General features: G+C 33.3%; 1 protein-coding gene across 1 annotated transcript; it reads left to right on the plus strand.

Moving 5' to 3' along the window:
- The first annotated feature begins 7,596 nt into the window (after window positions 1–7,596).
- Window positions 7,597–23,832, plus strand: LOC143238401 (cytochrome P450 315a1, mitochondrial-like). Its single transcript, XM_076478570.1, has 8 exons — window positions 7,597–8,370; window positions 9,721–9,908; window positions 12,965–13,171; window positions 13,659–13,819; window positions 15,765–15,931; window positions 16,372–16,450; window positions 19,325–19,531; window positions 20,309–23,832. The coding sequence occupies exons 1-8, from the start codon at window positions 7,859–7,861 to the stop codon at window positions 20,423–20,425; spliced, it is 1,638 nt and encodes a 545-aa protein (XP_076334685.1). The 5' UTR covers window positions 7,597–7,858; the 3' UTR covers window positions 20,426–23,832.
- The last annotated feature ends 1,449 nt before the right edge of the window (window positions 23,833–25,281 follow it).

Genomic DNA, 25,281 nt, shown 5'->3' on the forward strand with positions numbered 1-25,281 from the left:
CAAGAGTTATATATATATATAATCATTTTTATAGAAAATTAATGTGTGTGTGATTTCTTAAAGAAAAACCACATCAGACTAACTGTTGAGTCCACCGCGGGGGGTAATCGAACACGTAATTTTAGAGTTGTAAATCCTGTACACTTAGACCTGTACTAGCGGGGACGTAGAAAGTATATATTAATATAATTAAGTAAACAAATTAAAAACGAAGGGCTGCATTAAAAACATCAAATCTAAACCTCTGACTAATTATATTAGCTTGTAATAATGTGTTTTGTTCAACACAAGGAATGATCACAAGAAAAACAAAATACGTGGCATAGCTAACTAATGCATTAATACTTGCTGTAAACGTGTTATCAATAATATAAGTATGGTTACCAGTTTCGGCCCCAATCTTCGTTTCGTTCCTTTAAGTCACACACACCATCATTTTTTTCTTTTTTTTTTGACCCACCTTTGTTCACAACAGGTGTTTTTGATTAAATATCATGGCTATATGTTAATACACATCAACAAACCGAAGCAGGTAAAGAAAGTGACACTCGATAACAACCAACATTTGCTTTAAGACCACAAACCTATTATTCAGAACAGATCTATTCTTTTGCAGTTACAACCAGTTACTTTAAAATATATGATGGTAGTTTTCCTCTCTAAAACAGTGTTAATAACTTCCTTTATTGTAACGTCATGGAAAGTAGATTAACAGTTTCTTGTCATCCCCTGCATGCACTCGCTACACTTGTATCATGCATTATTGTTAATGTTAATTTCTTAAACTAATATCACGTGACGCTAAACACTCTTTAATTGGGATAATTTCATAACATTTATCAAATTTGTTCTGAAAAAATGGCAATGAATAACAACCATCCACCCCATGATTCTTTTGAAAACTTGAGCTAGAAACTGATAATATAGTTGCTTGGCCTAACCAATTCTTATGTCTATGCACGTGCTTTCATCTTTATTTTGTTTGTTTTTCATTCGGATTAAAGATGACTGATTTAGAGCACCAGAACTATTACTTTTTGGTAGAGCTGCAGTAAATGTTCAGACCGATAGCTCATATGACTTTTTAATTAGGCGTGCTTATATATTTTGATTAAAATTGAGTGATTTTTTGTTTAATAACTTTGCACACGTGACTTATATTTAAACAAAGATTGTTGGTTCTAATATCAGTCCACCAAAAATGAAATTATCCGTGAAAGTTAACGATGTTTTTGTTTAAAATAAAATTCCCATATTTTCTATGCAATGAAAAAATAAAAGGAAGAAATTCAGTTAAAACTGGAGATTTTATAATTCATGTATCTCTTAATAGATTCCCTTGATATCTGATATGTGAAATAAGAGTCCAGTAGTGCACATCCACATATTTGATAATTTGGAATAACACAGACAGAGATACAGAAAGTGGAAGTTCTCTAAACTAACGCACCTGTTAATAACAGTGTGTTTTTGTTGCACGACACGCTAACGTGTCTTGATTACCATGAAAGATATTGGATTAAACACTCCCTGGGACTCAGCACGTAAAGCAAAACAAAAACTTAATATATTAAGAAACCAAATAAACAGCCACAAAACAATGTTCACCTGATAAAATGAATGATGGAATCAACAAAATAAAACAACACTTCATCAACATATTTTCTCCAAAAATCATTGAAAACATTATACACAAACACCTAGATCAACAACACAATGAACAACAAACAAACGATAATAAATCCCAAGATACAGCAAACTACAAAACCTTACACTGTTGCATACCATATATTCCAGACATCAGCGAAAAAAATAACCAACATTTGTAAAAAAAAACTTAAAACATAACATTCTAGCAAATACCAAATTTATTCAAAAGCCAAGTACAAAACTAAAGTCCATACTATGTAAAAACTACGTTGACAAACCCAACACCAACATTATTTATAAAATACAATGCAACAACTGCCACGAATTCTATATTGGAGAAACAAGCAGAAAAATGGAAACTAGATTTAAAGAACACAAAACACACCTTCTCACATTTTTCAACACTGCAAATCAAATAAACACAGCATAATCTTAGAAAACATCCAGACTAAGTAGGAAAACAAATACAAAGAACCGCAAAATCAAAGAAGCCCTGTTTATACAACAACTAAAACCAAAATTAAACCAATATAAAGGAACACCTTTATACCTTTACTAACTAACAACCTCCGTGATGACGAGAAAACCCACTTGTAGAGAAAAATATATAATTAACATGAGATATACTGCAGCTCCCTCTAAAGTCTCTTACCCGTTTACACTTTCGTCCCTGCGACATGTGCCTGACAAAAGTCACGTGCAGACTCTCTTTTTGTTAACCTGAAGAGTAAACCTGTTAGTAAAGATTTATAGTTACACTAAAGAATTTGATATTGGTTAAGACTGAGATATGATTTGGATCTAAGAAGTTTGAAACGTTGTTCTCTGTTTTAATTTAATAAAAATTTTAATGCCCATAAAATTGCCCATATCTCAGTTGTCTTGGGATACATTTTTACTTCAAGTGGGTTTTTCGTCATCACGCATTTCGACTATATTCTGGGGCAGTTAAATCTTCGTTGAGTACCAGGGAAGAAATCTCATATTTTCATGTTATAGTCATTGTGTTCACTGTTTACATAACTATTTTATTATTGTATATTATAATCTGTAGAATGCAACTGATATGTTAATGTTTACGTCATTTTGAACTTTACATAACTCTTAACTATTTTCAAAATATTCTTGCAAAAACAACTTTTTTGTTGTAGTAGAAGTCTATTTATGTAAAACAGGGCAAATTTATAATAAGTTTCCGTTTACTTCCCATGTTTTGACATTTCAGTTTTGTGTAGTTTAAAGTCATGTAGTTCATAAGTTTATTTGAAATAAACCCAATTATAAAAACGCTATTCGTTCACTTTCCTGTATTGTAGAGTGCGTTGTTGTTGTTATTTTAGCCAGCAGTTACGATGTAAGATACAAAGTTTCTATGTACACGTTAACACTTAACTTTGTGATAAAGTGCTGGTCTGGCACATACTACACATCACATAGTCAAACAAGTTTAAAATAATTATTTAAATTAAAATATACTTTACTAAATGGCATTCCAGACAAGGTCTTTAATCAGTAACAAAGTCTTTAAACGTTGTCAGAATAGATATTACCTCGTGGTTTGTGAACCCTCACTGTTAATCCGAGGATTTATGGTTCGCGTACCATTTCTGCAAACACTTTGGGGGTGTGGGTGCACTATAAGAATGAATCAAATTTCTCTATTTGTTAATTAAATAGTGATCCAAGAATTGGCGGTGGGTGTTATTGACTAGCTGCCTTCCCTCTAGTCCATCAGTTAAAAATCTGAGATATTTGCAAATAATTCTTTGTATATAGCTGTAAACAATATTTCTGACACAAATGAACTGTCAAACCATCACCCAATTTGAAAAAAAAAATAAAATTGTTCAAATTGATGCACGTATTTTAGTTTTTCAAAGTATTATTTTTCTTATTAATCACGGTTAACAATGTCTGGTTTCTAACACAAAATCATTGTCCTAGTACTAGTATTGTACATATAATGATTAAAGTATTGTTTATTGTAATTGGAAATTCTATATTCTCGAAAGAACTGACCATGTCTTTTTGTTGTTCTTGGTTTTAAGTTAACCACGAAATTACACAATGGGATATCTGTTCTTTGCTCACCACGGGTATCGAAACCCACTTTTGAGCCTTGTAAGTCCGCAGACATACCACTGAGCCATTGGAGGACGTGACCATGTCTAAAAAATTAACTAAATCAAGGGATGAGTAAAAGCTAAAATAAATTTTTAAATCAACAATTCCTAGTAATATAATTCTCAGTATAACACATTTGACCAAAGTAATCAAAATAAATGCCCGAAAACAATAACATTTATTTCAAACAAAATTGATGTTACCAAAAGCTTCCATTTAGTTTCTGATTTAGTAAAAGTTGAAAATAAAACAAATTTATAAAAAACATATTTTGTACTTCCCATATTTTGTTTAGAAAAAGTGACTGCAAAAACTATTTTTGTTTATTTTAGTATCTTGAATTTTTTATTTTATTTAAAGTAACCATAATTATCAGGCCATCCCTTAAGTAATGTACAATTATAGGTTCAGAAAAAGAAAAAGGATTTCAAACGCTTTTAATGTTATTTAATCAATAATGTATGTTCCATTATTATTAATTACTTCCAGCCAACGATTCACAAGCTTCTGAATGTCACTTCTGTAAAATTCTTAGGGTTTGGAGGAAAAGAATGTAGAGAGGGTAGTTTAGACTACTTCAGTCTCTTCAAGACTAGCTCATCTGTAAAGACTGAAGAGCTAGACTGAGAAAGACTTCCATGTCCTCCTTACTTTCCAGATGTGATCCTTGCTGTATAGGGCCATGCATTATCCTGGTGTAACACAACACCTTTAAGATTGATCAAAGCAGGCTTCTTTTCTTTCAGTGTAACATTCAAGCGCCCTAACTGTTGACAATGGAAGTCTGATGTAATCGTGACATTAAGTGGTAGCAACTCAAAGTTGGTCACACCAACAATATCCCACCAAATGTTTAACAAGACTTTCCTAGGATGAAGGTCCACTTTGGGCTGTGCTTTAGCCAGTTTACCTGCACTGAACCACTGTGTGTGGCACTTAACATTTTTATAACATATCCATTTTTAATCTCCAGTCACTGACCTGTCCAAAAAAAAGTGAATTATGTTCACTCTTGCTCTAAGTTTGGCTTCTGTCACATCATGGGAGACCCATTTTCCAAGTTTTGACATCTTTCCGAGCTGTTGCAGATGACAGTAAACTGTTGAATGGGTTGAATTAAGCAATTGTTCTTCAACTGTTACAGCGCAATCTTCATCAAGTGTGGCTAGCAGCAAGTCATCATTAAACTTAACAGGACTACCTGAACGTGACGCATCACTTGAGCCGTAGTCACATGATCTGAACTTTTGAAACCACCTTCGATATTTTCTTTCATTGAGAGACTGCATCATAAACACCTTGAATGTTTTGTGTAGTTTCTGCTGCACTATTGCTTTTTTTAAATATATAAAGCATTATATGTCTAATGTGCTCCTCAGATACATCCATCTCCATAAGGGTTTATGTGATTAATAATCAGAAAAAGTGGAGTTGGGTTAGTTTCTTTTATTTGTCTGAACATTTTATACACGCCCTACTACATATTTTAGTCATTAAAACCTTCTACAAAGACAGGAATGATGATGCACTTTCTGTATTAAATTTTTGGACATTACTTATAGGATGACGTGATATTTTTTCTTGTTATTGTTTTTTTCTTTGACTATCAATTTGGATTTCTATTTGAATGTATTTTGTACAACAAAGCCGCATCAGGTTGTCTAGTGTGTTTACCGAAAAGAATTACATCTATTGATGTAAATCTGTAGGACAATAGGAAATGGAAAATGTTATGTTAAAGATAAAGATTATTTTATGGGAGGAGAAGAATGAGTGCTGTGTTTACAAACGTGGGAGTTATAGAGTCAGGTTCAGTTAACATTCAGGTGCCAGTCAGTCTTTTATAGATTTGAACTTTTGGCTGCTTGCAGGGAGAAACTAGGTGATCAAGAGTTTTATTCAGTTTGAACATTAGCTTTATCTTTACAGGGACCAGGGGGGGGATATGTCTCCTCTTGTTGTTATATTTTGATTACTTTTTTAATATAATATCTTTACACATACCCTAGCTAGAAAACTTTCACCTTCCACCCACCCACACGTTTGAAACCAAAGTTACCTTACCATATAAAGAGGAGCGAATAATGTTATAAAGTGCAATTCAGAAGATATAGTTAAACATTTAAAAGCACTTCTTAAGATGTTTTAGGAAGAGAACTGACGTGTTGTCCCCTTTTGAGAGCATCCTTCCTCAAGATAAATATGGGAATAAATTACCTGGTAGGATTCAAAGCATAGATTTAACATTATCAGACGAACGAAACGTTCAGCTTGCTTCTGGTGCAACTATTCCTGAACTCTAACAAGAGATTAACATCCAATTTGTATCGTTTGTTGTTGGGTTTTTTTTTTTTAAAAAAAACAGCACATTATTACTGTTACAAACAAGATTACAATTACCCCAACACGTTTGCTTGTTCTGACGTGTAACTAATAATGTGAAATATGGAAAAAACTTCATTTTTGAAAAATAAAGCATTAATATAAATGTTAAAAATTATATAATACGATGATATATCAGTTTTTATGTACTTTTTGTAAATATGAACGTAATTGAAAATAGAATAGGCCAATTCTAAGTAGTTTTAGTCACTTGCAATACACAGAAAAAAACTCATTAAATGTATGAGACATCATAGGCAAACAACGACTAATTGCAATGATATGAACATTTTAATTTACTAGGTAGTATCGACCTAGTCTATTTCCTCTTAGAAACTGCAGTGATTTTAAGTTTCTACACGTTGTGAATGTACAGATCAAACATTCTAACGGCGAAAATTGACTGTGTTATCAAAACATTCTCTTCGTAGTGGTTGTAGTAACCTTATTTTTTATACCTAGTAAATATAGTTATCAAAGCATTCTATAAACAGTAAATGTAGGAAAAATAAAAGTCAATACACAGTGACTGTAGCGATGTTATCTTTCTACCCCAGTGAATGTAGTTATTAAAACGTTCCACACACAGTGATTATAATGATAAAAAACAATATATATTCCGTAACTGTAGTGATATGAATATTTTACCATTAGATACTGTAGTGATCGAAACATTCCATACGTAGTGACTGCAGTAATCTAAACATTCTATATTTAATACTAGTAGTAATTCAAAATGGTTTATACTTAGAAACTATAGCGATCCCACATTCTACATTAGTGGCTACAGATATCCTAGCATTTTAATCTTAATGAAGGAAGCAGAAACAAATGCAAAGCAAATTTTATTAGTGCTCGGATTATGCTTAGCACAGCATGTTGAGCAAATTGTAAAAACACCCATTTCTTTCCTTGAATAATTTATTTGGCGTAGTAAGTATCATAGTCATTTGCTTCCGATGAAATTTTCGATTTAATTCAGAGTTTATCATGAAATTTGAACCTGTTGGTTTATGTGAGTAAATATGATTATATGTTTTGCACAAATTATTCCGTAAAGTTTTTACTTATATTATTATTCAAATTAAAGAGATAAGTTTTTAATATATACTTTTTTACGCCATTTTTGGAAAAAATAAGTTAAGAAAACTTGGTTCTGTCAACAGTTTCACTATTCAATGTGATAACATTCGGCTGTTAACTGATAAGGCTATGTTCATTACATTGTTTCCAAGCACAGGATTGTTTAGCGTTGAGAAATCAAAAGCTCGTTATCCATGCGTTGTCGAGTTGAATTCAACGTACTAGCTACTAGTACAACAAAACAACTATTGGGTCAAACACACGCCGTTTTCGTGTAAACTCTCTACAAACGCAGGTCCCTGTTTCGTGCCTAGAAGCCGTGTGCTTTTATAAGCTATATATACTTGTGCGGCCAGGTAAACTACGGCTTGCTCTTAACGTAAGCAAATCTTCTCGACCAGCATTGGTGGTTGTGTATGTGTGTGTGATGCCTGAGGGATCTAGAGCAAGGTGATTATTCGGGTGCTAGGTACTGCTATAAAACCTCAAACCAAAAGCTGTCAGACGGCATTTCATAGTCGTCGTGCGAAGTTACGGATTGTATCAAACGGACAAAGCTCGCTTCACAGGATCTTGGTTCACGTCTTAATAAGACTCGAGATTTAATAAGTTAACCGATATGGCGGTGAGGTCGTCCTGTCGATTATCTGCTTTCCTTTATCAGGAATTGCAAGTTGTTATGAAAAGTTTCACCTGTCGTCCTGTTTGCACAGAGAGAACCTTTACGACAAGTCTGACGTCATCTGTGCCCCAACCAGCTGAAGCTAGGTGTCCGTTCTATCATCGTCACCACGAGTCTGCCGAAGCTGTGTCGTGCTCCGTCAACTTTTCCTTAGAAAAGCCATATGAAGCTATTCCGTCACCCAAGGGCTTGCCCTTGATGGGGACAACTCTTGAACTTTTGTCTAGCGGGGGTGCTCCAAAGATCCATGAATACTGTGACAGACGACATAAAGAGTTAGGCCGTATCTATCGCGAGAAATTAGGGTCTATTGAAGCTGTTTTCGTAGCAGACAGCGAATTGATTCAAAGCGTTTATCAAAACGAGGGCCGCTACCCCATGCACTTGGTCCCAGAACCTTGGCTGATCTATAATGAAACCAAAGGAATTCAGCGGGGATTGTTTTTCATGTAAGTTAGTTTTACTATAACATGTATACAGTCTACACTTACCAACTGTAACATGTATACAGTCTACACTTACCAACTGTAACATGTATACAGTCTACACTTACCAACTGTAACATGTATACAGTCTACACTTACAAACTGTAGTAATACGTTTTGTACTTACAGTGATCCTAGAATTTTACTCTAAAGGACTGTAGTGATCCTAACCTTCTATACTAAGGAATTACGGTAATCCTAATCTCTACACTTAGCCACTATAGTAGTCCTAACATTCAATACTACAAGATGGTATGGTAGTAACCCATACGTTCTATTCATTTAGGAGCTTCAGTAACAGTCCTTATATTCGACTTTAAGCGGCTATAGTGATTCTTACGTTTTACACAGAGAGATTGTAGTGCTCCAAGCAGTGGCAAGTAAAATAAACTGCTTTTAATGTGCAAATTATTTAACCTACTTGTTAAAAGTTAATAAAAGTTTTCATTTATTTATTTTTGAAATACTCAAGACTATTCACACTAATCTTCCCTAATTTGAGCCTAATAGACTACATGGAAGGCAACTAGTTAATAGCACCTTCCGTCAACTCTTGGGCTACTGTAATTGAATAGCAGAATTTGACCCTTACTTTATAATTCTTTCTTGATCTCAAAGTGTTCACCGTGATGTTTTGGCAACGTGAACCATGGACGTTTTGATTTACGATAGAATATGCTAACCTTTTATCCGTGTCTCTTCCCCATGAATAAAAGTAATTACCTTGTATTAAAACTGAAATTCAGGTAAAATTAAAAGAAAACTCAAATTGGTTCATTTTGACTGACATCGAAGTTAAATAAGGTATAAGCTGTAGTTCACAAAAGCAACAACTTAAGTTTGCCATCTTGGAAAAACTTAACCTCATTTTGTTTCGTACTCTCGTTTCGCTTGACACAGCCCGGCATGGCCAGGTAGTTAAGGTACTCAAATCTTAATCTGATAGTCGTGGGTTCGAATTCCCGTTGCACCAAATATGCTCGCCCTTTCAGCCGTGGGGGCTTTATAAGTGACGGTCAATCCCACTATTCGTTGGTAAATAGTAGCCTAAGAGTTGGCAATGGGTGGTGATGACTAGCTGCCTTCCCTCTAGTCTTACACTGCTAAATTAGGGACGGCTAGCGCAGATAGCCCTTGAGTAGCTTTGCGCGAAATTCAAGACAAACAAACAATCGCTTGAAACCAAAAATACGTATGTGTTGTTGCACTTGTTAACCGTAAAACTTTCGTAATTTTGTCAAAAATAAAGCTACTGTAACTATAGTTTACAACTGGACTCTGTTTTGATGGCAATATTAAAATGTCTTTGAACAGGGACGGACCTCAATGGAATGAACGACGCAAGAGTCTCAACAAAGTGTTCCGTCAACAAACAGTCTCATCTTACGCCAAGGTGTTCAATGAAGTGATCAATGACTTACTTCAGAGGTGGAGAGACGTACGTCGGGAAAATATGGAGTTAATAGACCTAGAAAGAGAACTTTATAGCTGGTCCATTGACTGTAAGTTTATATTCCCGATATTTTGAAAACAGTTTAACAGAAGAGTAAGCAATTAGAGTTTGTTTTGAATTTCGCGCAAAGCTACACGTGGGTTATCGGCCCTAGCCGTCCCTAATTTAACAGCTAATTAAGACCACTCACTGCCAACTCTTGGGCTACTCTTTTACCAACGAATAGTGGGATTGACCGTAATGTAATAACGTCTCCACGGCTAAGATGGTGAGCAAGTTTGGTGTGGCAGAGATTCGAACCGGCGGTCCTCAGATTACGAGTCGAACGCCCTAATTATACCTGACCATACTGGTCCTAAGTAATTAAGAGCGTACTACGTCAACGTACGTAATTTACTGTGATTCCAAGTATATCGCACTTACGTGTGTTGTTCATTTTAAGTACCACGAAAAATATATTATTATTTATAATAGCAATGAGGATATCGCACCTATATGTACTAGTGTTATTGCGAGCATATAACACTTACATGCACTTCTTATTATAGTTACGAAAATATTGCACTTACGTATTACTTAATGTAGTTAATAGCATGCTACTCTTACATGTGTTCTTTATCCTTCTGTACTTACGAGCGTTACCTGCTGTGATTATCCAAACGTGTGTTATTGAAGTGCATTTATGTACTTAGATGTATTGTTTATTCTAGTTACGACTCTTTATGAGCATATTGCACTTTGCACGATTTATTGTAGTTATGAACTTACATAATTACAACAAATAGGACACACTGTGTGTGTGTGTCCTATTTATTGTAGTTCTAGGCATTTCATTACACTATTCAAAATAAGCAAGTAACTCAAATGATACCTTGAGATAATTTTTTTAATGGGCGTTGGCGCGGTTATTCGGCATTTTATTGTAAAGATAACTTGATATTCTAAACATTTGCACTATTTTACACAATCACCTCTTGTGAGATTTATAAGCCTTCTTGTTGTAGTGTACAATTTAAATATATATAAAAAATACTGATACAGAGCTTTACCTCTTCTTTTTTTTTCATCTTTACTATTGTGGCAGTGTCGTGTACTATAGCAAGATTCGTTTCATTACCATTAGGCCCGGCCTGGCCAGGTGGGTTAAGGCGTTCGACTCGTATTCTGAGGGTTGTGGGTTCGAATTCCGTCGCACGAAACATGCTCGTCCTTTCAGCCGTGGGGGCGTTATAATGTGACGGTCAATCCTACTATTCGTTGATAAGAGTAGCTGCCTTTCCTCTAGTCTTACACTGCTAAATTAGAGACGGCTAGTGCAGATAGCTCTTGAGTAGCTTTGCGCGAAATTCAAAACAAAATAAAACAATACCATTAATTTGTGCCCTGTGGTGTGTAGACATTTTATAGATATTCTAATTACACTTGGACAAATAGCACAGCTTGAACACATTTTTAATACTAAGCTGTTTATTTATAGAAATACTTGACCGTATGACTCAGCATTATTGGAGTAAACAACTTACACTTGAGTGTTTAGAATATTAATAAAATAACTATATGAAACTCCATTCGGTGCGCAAAGTTTTCATGATTTTCCGATCTGGCCTGACATGGTCAGGTGGGTTAAAGCGTTTGACTCGTAATCTGAGAGTCGCGGGTTCGAATCCCCGTCGGTGGTGATGACTAGCTGCCTTCCCTCTAGTCTTACGCTGAAAAATTAGGGACGGCTAGTGCAGATATTCCTCGTGCAGCTTTGAACGAAATTCAAATCTACGTAATTAATTCGTAAGGAGTTCCAGCGGCTAAAGTTGTGCATTATTTAAAACAATCGTATTAATGAAGATAAGTTGGTGTATTTCACTATAGATTGAACTTTGTGATACTTCTTGTACCTCAATATCTTCTTTCTCCCGAAGACCAATGTGGCTTAGTAGTTAACTAGCCCATACTGCGAATCCCTGAATTCATGATTCACAACTCGTTCCCGCAAGACAGTGCCCCGTACATTGGGACACTGAGATGCTCTGTTAGACAGTCAAATTGCATTATTCGATCAGGCAAGAGTACCCCAAGAGTTGACACTGGGTGTTGTCGACTAGCTGCTTTCCATATCGTTTATCTATTCAAATTAGGAACGTCTATGCGTTAGTAGCTTTTGTGTAGATTTGCGCAAAATTTTCAAACGAACAACAAATTACCTTCTGAAGTTTTAAAATAAGCCTCATTTAAAAAGAATGTTTTATTATTACCAATTCATCCTATCTTTTAATACCAATAGAAAACTTCGTTGTTTTTTTTTTTCATTTGAAGTGAAAAGTGTGCACACCTACGGCATGATATAGAAGCTTTTCTGCAGAGCAGATAAATCATGCCAAAAGTATAGTTTATCAGGGGCTTCTCCAAAACTATTTTAATTAAGTTTGGAGACTTTAAAACATAAAAAATCCATTTATTAAAATACACAATCATTAAATTGAGCTTTCTGCACTATTTTAACTGTGAAATTGACTCTGAAAAATAGATATTGTACATTTTTTTTACACAGCTGCGAGAAAATTTAAAGCAATTTGTTTTTCATTCGGTACTATAACGCAGTATCGTGATTTTACTTGGTACTTTTACACAATTTACTGCTTTTCTCTTGTACTTTAACGCAACTGCTTGTGTTTCACGTGGTAATATAATGTAACTACTTGTGTTTCATATGGTAATATAATGTAACTTCTTGTGTTTCACATGGTAATATAACTACTTGTGTTTCACATGGTAATATAACTTCTTGTTTTTCACATGATAATGTAATGTAGCCTATCTTTTTTCATGGTTATATAATATAGTTTTTGTTTCTTAGTACTGTAATACGGTTTTTTTTCAGTTCGTATTGTAACGCCTTTCTTGGCTTTTCACTTGGTATTGTAACGTGATTGCTTGTTTTTAGCATGCTACTATAACGCAGATTCTCTTTTTCATTCGATACTGTAACGGAATTTATTGTTGTTGTTTTTTTCCATTTGGCACTGTAACACAATTTCTTGTTTTTAACTTGATATTGTAACGTGGGTTTTTGTTGTTATTGGAATTGTGACACAATTTCGTTTACTTCAGCCTTAGGAACGATGATTTTTGGACAGCGATTGGGATGTGTGACGGCTGACAGTAAAATCGAGAATATTTATGAATTCGTGGAATGTGTTCAGCAAATATTCGCAGAGTCAGCACGTATGACTGTTATTCCACCTCGCCTGGCCTACGTGCTAAAGTTACCGGTATGGAAAAGATTTGTTAAAGCAGCTGATCGAGCTTTAGATCTAGGTGAGTCAATGGCATCGTAAGTTACATAACGATTTTTTTTGGTTATCATCGATTATGATCGAACATGAATCTGTTATTATTAGGAGCTGAGACTCAAGAATCCATCAGATAAAACTAGTCTTGCTAAACATTTTCAGCAAATGTGCTCGTTTCTTTAATTTCACCAGGTGACGTTAGCGACCAAATATCTTAGATATCGATATTAATTAAAATTTAAAAAAATTAATAAGTGTCAAATGTTTGCAAATCGAAATATTCTTAGTAAGTAAATATACTTTAGTAAATTAAGTAAACTAAGCATAGTTTGAACTTAGTAAACAAACTAAACATTTTATTATCAATTAGAAATTTTTATGACGCATTTCTTCTAAACATAAAACAAATGCAGGAGCATTATGTATTTCAGTTAATTTGCAGGTTACTATGAAAGATTGTATTCTATGTACACTTGTGTCTAAAATATCGTTTTTTTTTTTCGTTCTTTCAGCAAAAAGTTATGTAGATGTTAATGTCAAAAACATTCTCTCTAACGCCGAGGTAGGAGAGCCCGTAAAGGGCGTTCTTAGTCAGTTGCTTCTCGAAGACAAGATACATAAAGAGGAAATAGTACGAATTGTTACAGACCTATTTCTTGCTGCTGCGGATACGGTAAGAACATGTTTTCATATATAGTAAGTGTTTAAAGTAAGTGTCTTTTCTATAATTACAATCTTGTACCCTGTTAATAAGTATCTTTAATAATCACTATCTTGAATCCTGTTAACCTACGACTGAACCCACTCTAAACTTTAACGTTTTAGTACTTATTCTCGATCCCCCCTCTGGTACAACGGTAAATCAGGGGGTTCGATTCCCCTCGGTGAACTCCGCGGATAGTCCGATGTGGCTTTGTTATAAGAAAACAAACTTGTTCTCTATCATGACCTTTAATAAACACTGTTTAAAATATTTGGGGCTCGGGCGCTCATAGACGAAGGAATTTTAGGCGTCGTTTCAGTATGATATCGATCATAGTTTTCTTTTCTGATATTTCAAGACACCAACTAGGGATTCGGGGCACAGTCAAGTACAATCGGGACATGCACCCCCTGTGCCAGTGCCTAGCGACTCCTCTGCAGTGAGAAATATACATATTGTGGACCACTTTTCGTTAGAAAGTAATGATAATTATTCGTCGAAATACAGTTTCGAATGAATATAGATTAACCAGAAAATGAACTAAATACTAGAAGTATTTTGTACTATCAAATTAACCAGCACTCTTGTTTTTATCTTCACAAAAGTATTACTAATGACAGTTATTTCTGTGAAAAGTATTATTGAAGTTAAAGCTATTTTTTATTCACTTTTTGTTTTAATGTTGCACGAAATTGTTAATGAAATCTTTTGTGACAAGTTTTGAAATCTGATTTTAATATCTGCAAAGAAAAACATAACTATATCTCAAATCCAAACAAACAACCTGAAAAGATCAGAAACTGTTGCTAGAACTATTTAAATAAGCAAGTTGGTGAACACTATTTTGGTCTTAAAGATAAAGAAAAAAGATTTGATGATGATATACTAAAGTTTGATATACGTTTGCGCGTACTGAGTGTGTATAATGGCTTTATAGAATATATGTACGTGACATCCGTGTAGCCTAATCAAAATATTCTTCCCAATATACGTTTTGGATTTCAGTACTAAAATTGGCTATACCTCCGAAGAACTGTATCTAGGCAACCGACAGATCTTTCCCTGGCACAAGCTATGTTTAGGAAGCCCTTCCATTTGATTTAATCTCACCTTCAGAATGAACGTTAATTTAGTTGTGGAATATGCTTATTCTGCTATCTTAATATTTTCCCACACAACAAGTTTTGTTAATAACGATTTCCCTTAATTTAATAACCTAAAATTGTTCCCGGTATTACGACATATCAGGCATTTAATATATGAGAACTAACAGAATTTCAATACATTTGCTGTAAAATAACTATTGTGTGTTATAGTTTTTCATTTTATCCTTTGTACCAGGTAGTACAGTTCTTCATTAGATTAAAATTAAAAAAAAACTGGTACGGGGTTGAGTGTTTAAATGTGTGTTATCATTTAACATTTATCTACCTATCTTCCCCTTATTTTCTTCATGCTGTAATATTAATTTTTCTTCTTCCTTTTCATGTAATTTATTAATGTTTTAGTTTACAACTGTTTGTGTTAATATTTCGCGCTAGCAAAGTATTCTGTGTTAATTCACGTTTTTGACTGAACTGATGGAAACCTAAAAAAGTTAATATTTTTATCTCACAGAATTTATTTTAAGTGATTATTTGTTTGTTTTTGGTAATTATGAACTTTATGTTTAAAGTGTATAATCTGTTTGTTCGGTAAACAAGAGAAAGGATATTTTGTCGATATAGGTGAGTGTTTGTTTTCATGATACTGAGAATAAGAATGAATATTTTTCTACAATAGATGTACATATCCTAAGTTTTAGAATTGCCTTTTAAAACTTCCTTCCCTCTAGTCAATCTATCAGCAGAAAGACAGTCCTCAATAACTCTACAAACAAACATTGTCATTTCGCTATTTTTTTATTGTTTTAAAGACATCGCATGCTACTCAGTGGACTCTTTATATGTTGGCTAAACACCCCGAGTGCCAGGAAAAGGTAGTCGACGAAGTTAATCGGGTAATATCTCCTGGGCAGAATATCCAGGACTTTCATCTTCAACATCTTCCCTACCTGAAAGCTGTAATTAAAGAAGCTCTTCGGTAAATACTTCCTATATTTTTTTATAGTAACAGTAATCTCAGATAGTTACTTTAAGTAAAAATACGTTAGGAACTTAATGTTTTTTTTGTGTTTATTTAAAGTTCAATGTTATATATATATATATATTAGTTATGAAAACGTTATCCATCACTTCCATACAGGAAATGACTGGATTTAAAATCCTAAAACAAATAGCTCAAAATATACTAAGAAACAAAGAACGAAGGTTTGTAGTTGTTTATTCGGAATAAAAATCAAACAAAACTAGTTTTTAGTCGTTAGTTTTAGATTTGTGTTGTATTTTAACTTTTATAGCGTTAACACAAGATTCTCTTCAGTATCAATTGCAAAAGTTTGTTTTCTTTGAGCTTCATATGTTTATATCGTTTTCACTTTTATGTTATTTAAATTATATTATAGTGTGTACACTCTTCTATAGGCTATATCCAGTTGCTCCCTTTCTGACACGAATCTTGCCACAAGACATTGTTCTTAATGGATACAGGGTACCAGCTGGGGTAGGTATTATATCATGTTTTTCAGCTATCTTTGAATGTGTTTTATATTTATATATTGTTGATAGCATCAATTTTATCTATTAATAACATGTGTATGTGTGTGTAGTACTTAATTAGGTTGCGGATAAGCTAAAATATCCATGTTTCTAAATATGATTAACGCCCTCTACTCGTGGTTGGATACGTGTTTTACCATGGTATTACATTATAACCATAATAATATTAATAGCAATTAATATCACATTATCAGTTTTAGACAAAATTCGTCTTATTTTGAGTCATGTTCATTATTTACGGTTGTAATACAAGGTTTAAAGAAAATCCATATAATGCAGAAAAAATCTCTATCGTTAAGTAAAGGGTCAATAAACAAACAGATTAGGCCTAAGCTTAGTGGGTCGCCTCAAAATCAACAAACACAAGTGTCACTGCAAGTAATAATTAATAAACTGGGCTTATAATCTGTATCTCAAGACATGTTGGTATGGGTATTAAAAGCAGAGAACAACGTTTCGACCTTCTCAGGTCATCTTCAGGTTAACAAGGGGGTTTCTCAATGGGCTTATAATCTGCTGCTTTAAACCATATAAATGAGACAAGTACGTCTTAATACATTAATTAATCCTCAGTACTGTAATAATCAGGTAAGAATATGCCTAGCCTTAAAGCAAACATAATAAATATAGTAAAAAAATTATAGTAAAATAATTAATAATTCCCTGTACATAGGAAAATAATACTATTTTACTTTATTTAAGGCAGTAGAGTGATAAACTAGTAACTTGGTACACAACAGGTGTATTACTAAATAATAATAAAAAAATCCTTTTTAGTACGATGGATGCAAACAATTTATTACAAGAACTTCCATCCATTAGCACATTTCAAAATCTGATTGCTACATTTCATCTTTGATTATTCCATATTCTGTCATGATTTTAAAAACATGCAAAATTATGTGTCATTATGGAATCTCCTTTAAACCAAAGTGAAGTAATACACAAATTTTAATCAAACTATTTCTGTTTTGGAGTGAAACGAAGAATATTTGCAAAAATATAAATAAAACAACCTTCGGATGCAAATGATATCTCCAATTATTGGTTTATAACGTACAACCAGTAAGTTAAATCTTGATTCATTTACTTAAACCAAATTTAAAACCATTTCTCCATATTTTCACTTTCTCACAACAACATGGAAAATTTATTAACTTAATCAAACGTTATGGAAGTTGGAATAATAACTGTTGTACATTTTCAGTATATCATAAAGAACCTGATTACTAAAAATGCTATCCCTCCGTTCTCGACTGTTAGTTGTTTCCTCTTGTATCTTGAGAACAATGACCAACAAATAGATCATTTCCCTTTGTTGCTCCTAAAACACGAACACTAGTTGATGTAATCCAACTAATGGCTCCTAGTAATATTCGACATGACCTTTTCCATGACAACTGTCTTTTCTATGTCGAAAGAAAATTACTCCAAAATGCATTCTGCTTCTAACTGTAAGGAATAATAATGGCTTAAACAAACAAAGCAACAGTATGTTTATCTGTGACACAATCTTCCACTCACATATGCAACACTGTTCATTCACGGCCAATTCAAATAACCTAGGATATTTTATGCAGGTGTTTGTTTGTTTGTTTTGGAATTTTGCGCAAAGCTACACGAGGGCTATCTGCGCTAGCCATCCCTAATTTAGCAGTGTAAGACTAGGGGTAAGGCAGCTAGTCATCACCATCCACTGCCAACTCGTGGGCTACTCTTTTACTAACGAATAGTGGGATTGACCGTACATTATAACGCCCCACGGCTGAAAGGGCGAGCATATTTGGTGCGACGGGGATTTGAACCCGCGACCCTCAGATTACGAGTTGAGTACCTTAACTACCTGGCTATGCCGGGCTTATGTAGGTGAAAGCTACGAACACCATACTGGGAAACAGCTGTTTCTTTTGATTGGTGCTAACTTCTTGAAATCCTAACAGGTGCACCAAAAAAGCTATTGGGTTCAAATCATTTGAACTATTATAAATTTAATGTAAGGATACATCTGCTAAATCATGGAAATTTCTAAATCAAACAAATTATTCTTAAAAATACTTCTTCAGAACAAAAATGACCAAATACAATTCTGCAAATACACCACGAAATAGTGATATCATATTATCGTAATAATTAATATTAACATTTATTAAACAAAAAAAAAAAGGGCTGTCTTAAACCTCATAGGCGTGGCTAACAAGTTTTGAAGTCTCTTTTGGCTTACTCAACAATATAATATTATTATTTCACGGTATACTAATGGAATTTAAAAATCCATTTAAAACCAGCTGCAGTACCCGTTATGTAAATTCGTGATTAATGAAATGTTATCTGAGGGCACGTAAAGTTGCTTCCCTTATATGTAATTGTACAAAACGCAAAAGCGCCCATAGGGATGTTAACAGAACAGACTCTGAACTGGTTTAAGATGTTAACAGTTTAAACTGTCATCTGTTCTACATATAGGGATGTTAACAGTTTAAACTGTCATCTGTTCTACATATAGGGATGTTAACAGAAGAGACTCGGAACTGGTTTAAGATGTTAACAGTTTAAACTCTCATCTGTTTTACACGTACGGATGCTAACAGAACAGACTTCCTGTTCTTTCGGAAGGATGCACGTCAGCATTTTTTATCGCCACTCTTATGTTTGGATTTCATTTTCTGTACGTTTGATGTAGCATGTTACGGTAGCAACACATATTTCTAATCTCCAGTAGTTTGTTAAATAATATTTTTCTTGTTGTTATTGATGCATTTTTGTCAGATAAGTTATCTTACGATTCTCTGTTAACAAAAAAATTATAAAAACATTCTAGAAACTGATACTGATGTCACTGTACACAACCGGAAGAGATCCTAAATATTTCCCAAATCCAGATCGTTTTACACCCGACAGGTGGTTGAGAATTCGGGACACTCGTGACGTCGTCAATACTTTTGCATTCTTACCTTTTGGTTTTGGTATCCGGTCCTGTATTGGCCGTCGGGTGGCAGAAATACAGATGCAGTTTTTGTTAGCGAGAGTAAGTGCTGAAGGTTTTATGTTTTGTACTATATTATATTCCTTATAATATACGCATATTCCAAATCTACACTTTTTTAAGTCAATCGTGTTTTATCAAGTCCAGATTTAGTAATTCAAATATCAGGAAAACAAAGAAATTAAAATGGATGTCCGGGAATAATTATTAGTGCTTTAAACTAATCTTAAATGTTTCGTTTATGAAATTGCATATATGAATGAAAAATACTCTTCTATTTAATACGTTTTATATGGTAACATTTTGTTTGCTAATTATAATTGTTAATAGTTACCGCATAAGTTGGTAAGGCGAAGTTTTTCAGAAGTTTTTGTGTATGTTGTAGGCCGCTCAGTGGTATGTCTGCGGACTCACACTACTAGAAACCGGGTTTCGATACCCGTGGTTGGCAGAGTACAGATAGGTCATTCTGTAGCTTTGTGCATAATTTCGAAACAAACAAATGTATGTTGCATGTAATCGATACAAATTTCATTCACAGTTAGCCATCTTTCATTTATTAATAACTTACTTGTGATGACGGCTCAAGATGTTACATATGTGATAGATCACAAAAAATATATAGTTATTTATTTTGATTGTATTTAACATTTTGGACTGTGAATCGTGATGTATAAAACTAATAAAGATACGATTAAAATTATAATCAGTTTATTCTACTGTATATTTATTACCCAAATTACTGATTAATTCTTCATTGTTTTACGAATCTATTTCAACCGGCCTTACTTATTTATGAATGCCTACTTTTCTTTACAGACTGTTCAGGCATTCCATCTGGTTTCTACTAACACAAGAGATGTAGAAATTACCATGAGAATGATCACGACTCCAGATGAACCAATCAGATTACGATTAGAGGATCGCGTTAAATGAATCTTTCATACATAAACCCGCACAAAATGAGAGTCTTTGTGAGACTTTGATTAACATCAATGTTTTAAATAACAACGGCCAGTGAATGTTTGAGTCATGTTAAGCTGATATTAAAGGACAGCAGTTTGCTTTCAAGCAGTTTTTTTTAGTGCAATAATTATTATTTTTAGTCCACAGTAATAAAAGTAAAAAAACAAAAACATTGGAAGTTGTTTGTTTTTTTTCTTAATACAATTGTAGTGAATTTATATCTTGGCTGTTGCAGTAAACTCGTGTTTCTCTTGTTGACGTGAAACCATGATTGTATTATTAAAGATATGACACGTTGAAGTAAACCACCAGGAAATTGAAATAAGAGCGGCTGGATTTTCAGGTGATAAAAAAAAATGTTAAAAAGATGGAAAGTGTTTGGGTAAAGATTAGGTAGAAATGTGATAAAACTGTAAGAAGTAGAGAACCATTTTTATAGAACTATTAAACTGGTAACACTAGAACCATATAAAGAGTTTGGCTGAATAATAATCATTACTTATTTTTGTAAGTATAAGGCTAAGTTAGAGCGGTGAAGGAGTTATTAGATATATTTAAGTTATAACGCTAATTGTTATTCAATTGATCTAACCTAGGTTCCTGTAAAGATATAAATACATGCTTGTTTTATTCCTATTTACACATAGTATTTTCCATCATCCTCATATAATCAGTGTTATTTAATAAACTGTAAAACACTCATCTCCCCCCTCCTAGACTCGTGCAATTTTGTATGTTTTTTAGAACGAGATGCACCCGTTCATTTTAAGTACTTGAAATTATCTAATACAACTTCAAGGTAATTTTACCTTGCCAATTAAAAGAGGTATCTTGTTGAGCAGGAGTCAGGAAATTAGGCTTAACATTCTATTTTATTTCTAAGCGCTCTTTTTAAAACATTTTTCTTGGAATAAATCTTCAATATCATGTTAACGTTATATTTTTGTTTCCAAACTCAGATGAGAAAACAAGCTATTTGATCTTAGTTTACGTGTATCTTTCTTTGTGCTTTACAGCTAAGATTCATGAATAGTAAGACTTTTTTATTCCTGTTAGAAATATCCGATTTCACTGATAGCTAGCCTCAGAATGAGAAGTTTATAATCATGTCGTGAAACGCTTGTTAGATTTTAGTTGCAAGTATCGTAAGAACAAAAGATAAAAACGTTTGTAAGGTAGTTGTTTATTTACGACTATTCCAAGCTGCATCTTCAGTGTTTTGCAGCTCAGGAAACGTAATTTTTTATAAGATTATTTTTCCGTACTGTGAGATAATTGTTTTGTTTTATCTTGAGAAATAGTATTTGATCTCCACTTAAAAAATTGTAAAAATATAATTTTGTTGTTTTATATATATATATATATATATTATATCAAATATATTTTACGAATTTGTCTAAATGACAACCAAGAGATAATGAAAGGTTACTCCTTTGGCGTGAACTCAACTGGCCAGCCCAAATCATTTCAACTAATGAAACTGACGTAAGACGAGTAATAAACATTTACTGTATTAGCTACTTTGTACAGCACTCAATAGCACAATGGTATATCTGCGGATTTATAGTGCTAAAAACCGGATTTCGATATCCCTGATGAGAAGAGATAGACCATATTGTGTTGCTTTGTACTTAACTACAAACAAACAAATACTTTGTACAGTGTTTTAAAATATTTCTCTTGTGTAAAAAACTGAAAAAAAAAACAGCCAGTGTTGGATATTTTAAGAAACGAAAATTTGCATAGAATAAAGTCCTTTTAAAAGATCATACATTATTTTGTACTATTTTGTTAATGACTATAATTTTTCCACATCTTATTGAGTCTAATTATACATAATTATCTTACGTTATGTCCAGATTTTGAGCAGATCTTCTTGTCAAGGTTAACAATTAAACTGTAGTTTCTAATTCATTCTCATAATTCTTCATGAAGAATGTTTTGTTGTTTGTTATTGTTTCTGCAGTACCTGTAGATAAATGATCGAAGTTTAAAACACTTTTGTCTATGTCTTCACTTAAATATTATGGTCAATAAGTAGCCATACAGTTCAAAGTTCAAGCTACCTAAGAAAGATTATAGGGTAACAGGTTACTGAAGAATAAAAGTATTCTCAATAAATTAGAATAGATTGTAATGAGGAACCGTAATAATTTATTTTTTATATCGATTTATTATAATTCACGTGTTGTAACAGTTGCGTGGATGGTATGGATACTCTTTGCTGTTACCTGTTCTCAGAGAAATATTGGATTAAGTTGCTGTCTATTTTCAAATGTTTTAGTTGTTTGGTGCTCATGTTACTTTGTTTGTGTATGTGTTGTTAGTATTCGTTATCTGTTGTGTTTTATTTTGTACATTCGTTGTTATTAAGGTGCTGTGTTATAATAGGATTTAAAATGGCCACTGTCTGTTTATATCATACGTTGTTTTCGATTCGCCTATTTCTAGTCGTCCCCCTGCTGTTGAGCTTCCTCAAATATTAAATGAGCAACAAAGTGGCCTATAGAAGCTAACCCTGCTTCGAGACTTGGTGGGGGACGTTTTTAGGCCAAGCAAAAAAATATCAATAGCAGTAAAAGAACAAGTTTGATGCCATATTAAAAGCTTAAGGGGTAGATAATCGTAAACATTGAAAGCGGGTACTATGACGTCATGCGTGATTTTTCGAAGTGACATAAGATATCATAAACGATAACAAAGACATTATTTAGAAAATTGTACCGTCAGCATAATGCCCATTATCCTTTTGAACTCATCTATTTAAATAATAATAATTTGATTGTGGTTTGGAAAACATTAACACTAAAATATCTTAAGTATGTAACTGTTACCTAAAGTTAACACAAAGGAATGTAGTTGAAATAAACTGAAGGTGTGAACTAAAGACTTCCTAACAAATATGACTTTTGTTTTATTGAAAGTTTTTTTTAAAATGTCAAATTATCCTATTTTAACCTATAAGGTTTAGCTTAGTTTGTATTAAACAAGAGGAATATTGTCACTTAAATATAGACACGACTTGTGAAAAAGGTCTGTTAGAGTGTTTACTTCGTTGTCCTCATCTTATTACTGATTTTATTAAAGAACTTTTAAAACAGTGACGGATTTACTGATTGTTAATAAATAAGGGTTCTATGTATTTTTTCTACATTAACTTAGACAATGACATATAATTAAATATACAATCCTGAGAGCTTAGAAGTTTATTTCTAAAGTTTGCAACGTTATAACAACTTTTCATCTGTTTATTTTTTGCATCTGTTTATATATAGGTCTGTACGGTTGCATTGTACAAAACAATGATTCGTGAGTAGTGTTTGAATAATATTGCCATCAAAAATTCAATGTGTATTCAACACTGTTATAGATAATAATGTAACATTTAAAGAAATAAACATTTTGTTTTATGTATAACAAGTTGTGTTGTGCATTACACGGCAAGGCTTTTAGTGTAAAGTCCATTTCTCAGGAAGCATGTAAACAAAAACAAAAGAAAGGGAGAGTGGAAAATTTTTCCGAGATTTTTGGTTTACATGTTATAGTGAATTCGCTCTCCAATTAATTGATTAAATTAAACCACAAGAATTCTTAACCATATTAATGTTTTAGTAGTTGAATAATTTAACACATTAAAAAGAATTTACAATCAGGAAAATATTCAAAATTATGAAAGTTCAAACTTTCATTCACTTATATATATATCTTACATTGCACATCACGTTTAACAAAGAGCGAGGGTGGTCCTGTGGTTAGCATGCTCACACTCTGTAGCTGATAATTCATGGTTCGAACTCTATTACCCAAATCTCCTGCTCCGCCAGTGGAGGATATGGTATGTTATATAAAAGTAATTGTGAAATCTTACTATTTGATGGGAGTAGCTCAAGGACTGGTGGTTGGTGCTGTTGATTAGATATCCCCTTTAAGTGTACCGTTTCAAAATTAGGGATAACTAGCATAAATAGGCCTTGTGTAGTTTTGCTTGAGTTCCCGAAAAATACTTTAAGCGTAAACTGTAGAGCCACCTGATGGTAATTTGTTAACCGTTGTCTTTTGTTTTAGAACAAAGCTACCTGCGCTGTGGTCATCGTGGAAATTGAACACTGAGAATTTTAGTGTTGTAGGTCCGTGAACTTACCACTGACCCATTAGAGGGTTTGTTTTACAAACCTTACTACAGAACACTAATACAAAGTTTAAACGCGTTGTATGTAAATAAGTCTATACATTATTTTGAAATTACACATGGGAGTTAGATATATACCAAGGTCATACAGGAGTTAGATATATACCAAGGTCATACAGGAGTTAGATATATACCAAGGTCATACAGGAGTTAGATATATACCAAGGTCATACAGGAGTTAGATATATACTAAGGTCATACAGGAGTTAGATATATACCAAGGTCATATAGGAGTTAGATATATACTAAGGTCATACAGGAGTTAGATATATACTAAGGTCATACAGGAGTTAGATATATACTAAGGTCATACAGGAGTTAGATATATACTAAGGTCATACAGGAGTTAGATATATACCAAGGTCATACAGGAGTTAGATATATACCAAGGTCATACAGGAGTTAGATATATACCAAGGTCATACAGGAGTTAGATATATACCAAGGTCATACAGGAGTTAGATATATACCAAGGTCATACAGGAGTTAGATATATACCAAGGTCATACAGGAGTTAGATATATACCAAGGTCATACAGGAGTTAGATATATACCAAGGTCATACAGGAGTTAGATATATACCAAGGTCATACAGGAGTTAGATATATACCAAGGTCATACAGGAGTTAGATATATA

The sequence above is a fragment of the Tachypleus tridentatus genome, chromosome 13, assembly GCF_004210375.1.
Source record: "Tachypleus tridentatus isolate NWPU-2018 chromosome 13, ASM421037v1, whole genome shotgun sequence".
Classification (NCBI taxonomy): Eukaryota; Metazoa; Arthropoda; class Merostomata; order Xiphosura; family Limulidae; genus Tachypleus; species Tachypleus tridentatus.